This window comes from Mus pahari, chromosome 1 (assembly GCF_900095145.1).
Source record: "Mus pahari chromosome 1, PAHARI_EIJ_v1.1, whole genome shotgun sequence".
Taxonomy (NCBI): domain Eukaryota; kingdom Metazoa; phylum Chordata; class Mammalia; order Rodentia; family Muridae; genus Mus; species Mus pahari.
In genome coordinates this window covers 168,824,339-168,833,766 of record NC_034590.1, presented here as the reverse complement: position 1 = coordinate 168,833,766, position 9,428 = coordinate 168,824,339, and the positions used below count along the sequence as shown (strand labels likewise).

Genomic DNA, 9,428 nt, shown 5'->3' with positions numbered 1-9,428 from the left:
TTTTTTTTTTTTTTTTTTTTAAAAAGGACTTGAAAAATGCAGGGGTGATGGTTCCCACCACATCTCCCTTTGACTCTCCTGTCTGGCCAATGTGGAAAACAGGTGGATTGTAGAGGATGACAATTCACTACCAAAAACTCAGTTAATTTGCTGTACAGTGTCCTTCCTTAAGCAAATGAACACATCTGGTATTGTTATCTCGCTTCTAATCTAGCAAATGCCTTTTTCTTGATGCCTTTCCACAAGAAGCAATATGCTTTCAGTTGGCAAAGCCAACAGTATACCTTTACAATGATACCCCAAGGAAATTTAACTCTCCAGTCCTGTCCCTTACACAAAATATCATATCGGTTCACTATATTAATGATGTTATGCTAACTGGACAAATAAGCAGAAGGTAGCAACTACTTTGAACTCATTGATAACTTGTATGCATTAGAGGATGTGAAAAAAATCCAACCAAAATTCAAGAGCCTTGGACCGCAGTGAAATTCTTGGGAGTCCAATGGTACAGTACATGCAGGGACATTCTTCTAAAGTGAAGGGTAAGTTATTGGCACTTAGCCCCTCCCACCATCAGAAAAAAACAACAACTGGTATCAGTGGCAGATAGGGACACTGCTTGTAACCTCTGAAAGACGCCCCCTATAGGTGAAGCACAGAAGAAACCTTCAGAGTTTTGTACCTTAGAGGAAACTGAATGTTTGACAATGAGTCAAGTTACTATGGACCTGAGGTACCCATCTTGAGTTGAGTGCTATCTAACCCACAAAGCCAAAGAGGAATCCATAACAAATGGAAGTGGTATATGTGTGGTCAGACCAAAACCGTTCCTAAAGGCACAAGTTACAGGAAGAAGTCCAAATGCCTATGGTTCCCACTCCAGTTACAATGCCATCTGATGTCAAGCATGCACCTAGCACCTCGTGGGGTATGCCCTATGACCAGATGATGGAGGAAGAGATGACTAGGGCCCAGTTTGCTGATGATTCTGTATGTTATGCAGCTACCACCCAGAAGTGAACAGCTGAAGAATTACAACCACTTTGTGGGACAACCCTGAACACAGTGCCCAAGGGAAACCTTCACAGTGGGCAGAACTTGGGCGGTACACATGGTCATACAGTCTGTTTGGGAGAAGAAACAGCCAGATGTGTGATTGTTCTCTGATTCATGGGCTGTAGCCAGTGGACTGAGTGGATGGTCAGGGACTTGCAGATTTTTGCTTGACAACACGAACTTCCACTACCAAGGCTGACCTGGCTGATCCTGCTGAGTGCCAGATCCTGCCAACAGCAGAAACCAACACTGAGCCCGAGATATTACACATTGACCTGATGGTAGGTTGACTGCATAGGAACATTTCCTCCTTAGAAAGAACAACACGTTGTCCTTACTGGAGTAGATATTTATTTTGGTTTTGGATTTGTCTTTCCTACACATACTTCACCAAAACCATCATCCATGGACTTACAGAATGCCTTATTCACCACCATGGCATTCCATATAATATTACTGCTGACCAAGGAACTCGCCTCACACTCAGAGAGTGTGACAGTGAACCCATGACGATGGACTCCACTGGTCGGTTGTACGATGCTCCCCACCATCCTGAAGCTGCTGGCCTGAGAAAGATGGAATGACCTTTTGAAGATACACTTACAGTGCCCACTAGGTGGTAGCTGCCTGGAAAGATGGGGTAGGATTCACTAAAAGGCAGTATATGGTATGGTTTCTCCCATGACCAGGACTGAATTGTTCAGAAGTCAAGGCATGGGAAAGGAAATAGTCCCACTCACTATCACCCCTACTGACCCACTAGGGACATTTTTTTGCTTCATGTTCCCATGTTCTGGTAGTCTAGACGCTTTAGTTCTAAAGGGAGTTGAACTCTCACCATGAGAGTTAACAAACACTTTACTGGAAGCTCAGACTTCCCTTGGCCACTTTGAGCGTCTGATACCCTAAGACAACAGGCGAAGGAAGGAAGGACACCGGTAGGAGGGTGACTGTGGTGATTTCAATGGGTCCCATGGGTTCATAGACTCGAATGATGCTTAATGAGCCCTTAGATGCTTGGTCATCAGAGAGAAGCACTATTTAAAATGATAAGGAGATGCGGAAGAGGAAGTGCATCACTGGGGGAGGGAGAGGGCTACCAAGAGCCCCCTGCAAGCCCAGAGGCTCTCTCTTGCTACTGCCTGCAGATACAGATGGAAAACTCTCAGCTATTTCTTCAGCACCATGTCTGCTTGCTTGCCACTCTGAAACTGTAAGCAAGTCCCAATTCAATGTTTTCTTTTATATGAGTTGCAGTGGCCATGGTGTCTCTTCACAGCAATGCAGCAGTGACTAAGATAGTGACAGATCCAGATTACCAAAAGGAAATTGGATTGTTTCTCCCCAGTCAAGGTAAGAAAGATCATGCCTGGATTGCAGGAAATCCTTTAGGATGTCTCTTGATGTCCCCAAGTTGTTTGACCAGCTGGACCATAACTTGTAAGCCATTCTAATAAATCCTCATTAGATGGAAAGTTAAATGATAGATAGATAGATAGATAGATAGATAGATAGATAGATACGTAGGTAGGTAGACAGACAGACAGACAGATAGGATAATTAGATAGATGATGGATAGATATATGATATAGATGATAGATAATTAGATGATATAGAATAAATAGATAGATAGAGATAATAGATAGATAGATAGATAGATAGATAGATAGATAGATAGATAGATAGATAGATAGATTTTATAAGCTCTGTTCCTCTGGAACCCCAACTAATACAGTTCTCAAGTAAATTATCTGCACCTCCTATCTTTCACAAAAAAAAAAAAAAGAGGAAAAAGTTATTTCAAAATAAAGAGGATGAGAATGGAGAAAAGTGGAAGAAGAGAAGGAGAGGAGAAAGACAAGGAAGGTGAAGGAAAAAACTGATAACTAAAAACAACATGTGTTTGATAATTGACTATAAAATTATATGCATAGTTTTACTGTAGTGATTCAGAAAAAAAAATATATATATATATATTACTTAGTAATGAACCAGACAAACTTTAGGTAAGTGTACAATCCATAGAGCACTATCAACACTAGATAAGCATGCAGGCAGGAGTCACATTGGATGGTAAGGACAAGTGTTAGCCCTGGGATATGGTTTTGAAGAGGACTGACCAGGACCAAGACATCTAGTACCTGGCCTTCTGCCCTGGTAGGCATAGAGGGTGGAGATAAGTGAACTTCCATGACGTTTCATAGGTACGAATTCCGTACTTTACCATAAATGCTAAAAATGTAAGTATACTGGGACGTGAGTTGGTCCTAAAAGAGCAGTCAATAACATGAACTGAATTTCAGATTCTGCTACACAACTGAGAACAGAAATGGAAACGTGCTATCATGGGAATATTTTACATTTAGAGCACTTCCCACACCCGTTTTCTCACAATTATTAAGAAGAAAACAATACACTCCTTCCAGTCCCATGGTACCCCAGAGCTGTCTGTAACATTGAAGACAAATTTCAAAGTGGCAATGCTAAAAATATCTTTTAGAACTGGAGAATATTTTTGTTATAATTAATCTGAAATATGGTAAAATTAACCAAGATTAATTTCAACATTTATCAAACATAAAATTCCATTGAATAGAGAAAAAGAAATAATCTTTTTTTTTCCAAATTCTAAAATCAGAGCCAATGCAGCTAGGAGTTTACTGACCTCCTGATCTGTGTATCTTACTTGCATTTAAGGTTTCTGTTTCATTATTTGTTTTTGTTTCCTTTTTTTAGATTAATGTAGGAGTTTCATTTGTTTAAATTAGGAAAGTATCTTGCATTTTTACAAAATAATACAACAAAGTTACAGCCTATGGTTTTGTTTCTTCTCCACGTTCCTCCCAAGACACCATTGAGTCCTCTCCCTCTAACTTCCTCTATCTTGTAAGTCTTAAAAAGACATGAATCTAGCAATTATAAGTTGTTTTTTGCTTTTGATTTATTGCTGAGCTTGGAGCTCAGTAAATGAAAGTGCCAGGTAACACAGAAATCCAGTTGGAATGGAAGTCCAAGGTGACAATTAGTGTCAAGTTAAGAAAAGGGAACACATTTTATACACCTTGTTAAAATAGCACCACTATTATATGCGTATTCATGAATAAATGTGTGACATACTTGCCTTGAAAATTATTTCTAAAATATATTAGTCAGGTAGGGAAGTTTATTCTACAAAGTTAATAAATACAACTATTTAAAAACTGTCTTTTCATTATTTACATTACTTATGTATAGTTTATTTTGCATTTTGGGACTTCTAATTTTTTATCCTTTTTTGCTTGGTTAATGTTTCTGGTTAGTTCTTTATTTAATATATATATATATATATATATATATATATATAAAATAAGATATATATATGTATATATCTTGAGAACAAACATTATATAAAATTATATGTTCTCAAGATATGGCAAAATACGGTTTCTCTCTGTACCTCTAGCCTTCCTGGATCTTCCTCTGTATAAGACTGGCCTTGAATTCTGAGATCTGATTACCACTGAATTCCTAGTTCTTGTATTAAAGGTGTATGCCACTCCCCCCCCCAAAAAAAGACATGAATCCTCATAATTTAGAAATTCTTTAAAAACAACAAAATTAAAATTTTGTATAACTAGTTCTCTTTACAAGATAAAGATTATGAAATATAAAAATAAAAACCTTTAAGTACATCATTCAAATAAACCTCAATTTTACTATTTTAAGTATAATAATTGAAAGTATATTATACTCCTTTAAATAAACATGTATATCTGCTTTAACATTTCTTTGGACTAATATAATAAATTTAATAATAAAAATTAGAGTACATATCATGACCCATCCCAACTGGATTCCAATTCATACTACTTTGAAAGAGTGAAGTATTTGCATTCAGTACACAAACTCTGATTTCACAACCAGAAGTGCCTACAAGTATATTCTCAAAAGAAAATCTAATTTAGAAGGTTAATTTCAAACAATTAAATATTCATGAACATTCTAAAGTATCTATGTAAGTGGCTTAAAAATAAACCATAATTAGATAACCAAAAATTGAAAAGCAGGAAATAATTAAAATACAACAATCATATCAATTTTAATTACAATGTTGAAAGCTACACAAATGAGCCCTTATTCTTATTGAAATTTGATTAAACCAAGTGAAATCTGATCAGTACTTATTTGTAAATCTTAAATTTATATTTGGAGAGTATCAAAATGTACATGTGGATATTTTTAGAATTTCTGAATGAATCCGCTTCTATGTTAGTCACTATACATTGTAGAAATAAATCTCCTAAATTAGTTTAAATGAGTAAGTTTCCTGAGCAATAATCTCTAATGTCCTTAACAATGAATATTTACTTCACTTATGTGTCAAAATAAATTATAGATGAAAAATTTATCATTCCACACATGATTTTAGAAAGAACCAACTCTGTTCAAACACCAACAGAGGAAGTAACCTAAATAAAACACTTACACATGTCTAACCGTGATGGAAAGCTTTTAATTCCTTGTACCGACGGTAAAGGAACAATGCAAGAGTTTTAAACATAACACTGTAGAATGAGGTTAGTAAAAATGACTTGTTCAATAAACTAATGTGAATTCAAATTAGTCACGCTTATGGGGATAAATAAGTCCAATGTCAAAAATTATTTCATCAAAGTACAAATTAACGACACCTCAAAAACATTCTTAAAGATTTCCTAGAAATAAAATGAAGTAGCCTGCCAATAAGGACACTGTAAGGAAATGCAAGAGAAACTGGATGGAGCTCAGGAATCCTGAGAAGCCTCCTCCTGGGACCTGTGGGAACACACACAAGGACAGGGCGCAGAGAGCAGGAGACCTGGAAGACCCAGGCCCACATGGGATGTGTTAGAGGGCATGGGGTCACCTCGAAACCAGGACTGTGGATGTACATGAGCAAGCACGTATGGATACAGGGATGGGGGCTGCGCGCAGGGACCGCGCAGAGGGACCACGCAGGTCCCCTGCGTGCATGCTACAGCTTCCGGTTCGGTGCTTTTACTGGGTTCCAGAGTGTGCCGAGGGATCAATCTCTACTTCTTGTGCCTTCTCTTGGGCTCTTTTCCTTCGTATCTTAGTATTTGTTTTATTATCCCTTAAAAGCCTATTTGATTTCTAGTAAGACAGAAATGGAGTGAATCTGAAGGGGAGGAGAAGTGGGAGGAACTGAGAAGAGTCAAAGGAGGGGAAACCATAATTCGAATATATCGTGTGAAAAAATATGTTTTCAATAGAAGAAAAAAGATGCAATTAATACATGCAGGGCACAAATGAGGCAAGTATGGGAGGCAGGGGTCCTAAAGATGTAACTGTCAAGTCAATCCTACATCTTAAAGAAAGATAAATTGTATCCAGTATGTACTTAAAGGAAAAAAAAAGAAAGATTACTGAAACAGCAGTTATTTCAAATAGAGTTATACAAAGGCATTCACCATCAGTTTCTCAATCAGAAAACCCAAACATCATCTCTGTTTCCAGTTTCACCCACTGAAAGCCTTTAGCACTCTCTGGTCCGTCCAACAATGTCTTTACAGAATCTCTCACCCTCACAGATATCACAGGTGGTGTCTTATGCAGGGCCTTACTGTTCAGGACAACAAATAGGCATGTGCCGTCTCCAAGCAAATCCACATTATTTCACCATGAAAATATTCAATAGAATAAACGCTAGAAGTAAATGCTCGCATGCTTACCTGTATTTTAATAGGCCAGGAGAAGTTGCTGACATACACATAAAACGTGATATTAGGATTGCTTCTGAAGTTAAATTTTTCATAGGAAAAGCTGTCTCTGTATTCCTTTATATTTGTCTTAGAAACTATAGGAGTCTCTTCCCCAGATATTGTTCCACCTGAAATATGAATAAATTATAATCGATATTAGGAAACAGGGATCCTTATTAAACCAAACTACATAGTACAATTAAGCCTGACAAGTGGAAATCCCAAGGATGTCATCACCAAACTGTTCCACACCAGCTGACGTCCTCCCTGGAGGCTCGCGGACACCTCTGCAGACTTTGCCATTTAGAAGGAAAAGACAGATTTGCCAAAAATATGATGTAACATAGTATGAAGTTCACATTTTAAGATGCGGCCAGGCTGTGCCAGTTGGCACGTTTTTGAGTCCTGATATTCTTTTGTAATACAACTTGACCCCAGAAGCATCCTCATTTCTGGTTTTCAACCTGAATGCTATGTCTCAGGACCACACCAGTGCCAGGGCACTGGAGTCTTCCATGGGTGGCTGCAAAAAGTGGGCCCTGCTTGCCACTGTCTCTCCAGAGACTTCCCATACAATCAGCCCATATTGTTGACTCATGTCTTAATCCAATTAAAAAACGGGGGGAAAAATCAACTTAATTGCTTTTCTACAAATTGAACCATTCCTATCTTTAAAAATCTAGAAAGAGGCCGTAATTTAAAATACTACATGGATGTTCAATTAGTGAACATATTGGTCATTCTGTAAATGTTTACTGAAATTAGCCAAATGGACGAGGGCATTTCCAACTATTGTGGCTATACCTCTACCTTAATGAGCAGTAAAATAATTGGAATTAGTATCCTGAGGAACTAAACGTGTATCCCATGGATCTAATCCAAACATAGCTCATGTACTCTCTTGACATGTGGATTCTCTGAGCTCATCACTTAACAAATGTGTTGAAAAATTACATTACAGATTGATAATTCAACACAATTTATCTTCCTCATAGCTTGCGTTTCTTAAAAATTAATCATTTGAATTTGTAAACATTATTATAGAAGACATGTTCATAAAATCTATTTCATCTGAGCTCTGACACCAAACAGAAAGAATGTATTTCTCAAATTAAAAATAAAGCATACTCCGAGCTTCTGTGCTAATATCCACTTACCCAAGATACAATTTGCAAAACACATGAAACTCAAGAAGAAGGAAGACCAAAGTGTGGATACTTCAGTCCTTCTTAGAAGGGAGAACAAAATACCCGTGGAAGGAGTTACAGAGACAAAGTGTGAAGCAGAGACTGAAGGAATGACCATCCAGAGACTGCCCCACCTGGAGATCCATCCCATAAACAACCACCAAAACCAGACACTACTGTGGATGCCAACAAGAGCTTGCTGACAGGAGCCTGATATATCTGTCTCCTGAGAGGTTGTGCCAGTGCCTGACAAATACAGAAGTGGATGCTCACAGACATCCATTGGATGGAGCACAGGGTCCCCAGTGAAGGAGACAGAGAAAATACCCAAGGAGCTGGAGGGGTTTGCAGCCCCATAGGAGGAACAACAATATGAACTAACCAGCACCCCCAGAGCTCCCTGGGACTAAACCACCAACCAAAGAAAACACATGGTGGGACTCATGGCTCAAGCTGCCTATGTAGCAGAGGATGGCCTAGTCGGTCATCAATGGGAGGAGAGGCCCTTGGCTCTGTGAAGGTTCTATGCCCCAGTATAGGGGACTACAAAGGCCAGGAAAGGAGTGGGTGGGCTGGTGAGCAGGGGGAGAGGGGAAGGGATAGGGGGTTTTCAGATGGGAAACTAGAAAAGGGGATAACATTTCAAATGTAAATGAAGAAAGTATCTTATAAAAAAAAAAAAAAGAAAAGAAAAGATAGTTTGTTACCTTTATCAGCGAGTACAGAACACTTTCATATAAATATTGGGGTTGTTAATTAAATTTATATCTTCAATAATAAATTGAATAATTGAAATTTCAGTCTATTTAGAAACAAAAAAGCCAATTTATCTTAATTAAACTCACAGTATCTCCTAACGTCAACACTTTAAATGCTTAAGTGTTATACATTATTTGTTAGCCTTCTAATTTTAATTGAATAAAGAAGTTACAGTATTAAGCTTTCAGGTTACTACTTGTTTTTTTTATCAGTAAAGCTCCAAAATGATGAGAACCAATTATATATATTTTTAATTTATTTGAAAGAATAATAAATCAAAGCAGAACAACTTCCATGCACAAACACATGTACAAGAGGATGGTGGCAATTTGTTTTACCTGTTGAGCCAACCGACCACGTAATGTTGAGATTAAAGTTGTTGGAAGCATTAATCGAAATGTCCAAGTTTTTGTTTGACTATGGAAAATAAAAAATAAGGTTAGAAAGGTAGAAGTGTGTTAATTGCATATTAGTCAACCCACTGATCTGACTTTGCCCACTGAATATCTAGAACTAGGTGAGTATAAATACTCACCTAGACAAGCACAGATAGGGTGTGTGTGGTTAATGAAAAGGGAGCCCTTGGTGAGGCCAAGGCGAGACTCCTCGTCTCTGCCCTCCACTAACCTGGCCTTATGTTTTATAGACTCCTCATCTCTGCCCTCCACTAACCTGGCCTTAT

At 38.0% G+C, this 9,428-nt stretch overlaps 1 protein-coding gene across 2 annotated transcripts in view; it reads right to left on the bottom strand.

Annotated features, from left to right (window-relative positions):
• Nucleotides 1-9,428, bottom strand: part of Atrnl1 (attractin like 1) — a 518,026-nt gene that overhangs the window by 367,755 nt on the left and 140,843 nt on the right. For both annotated transcript variants that reach the window (XM_021219342.2, XM_029541782.1), the window contains exons 23-24: nt 9,085-9,163; nt 6,771-6,928 (exon numbers count right to left, since the gene is read on the bottom strand). In XM_021219342.2, coding sequence (XP_021075001.1) covers nt 6,771-6,928; nt 9,085-9,163 — 237 coding nt within the window. The remainder of the gene's footprint in view (nt 1-6,770; nt 6,929-9,084; nt 9,164-9,428) is intronic.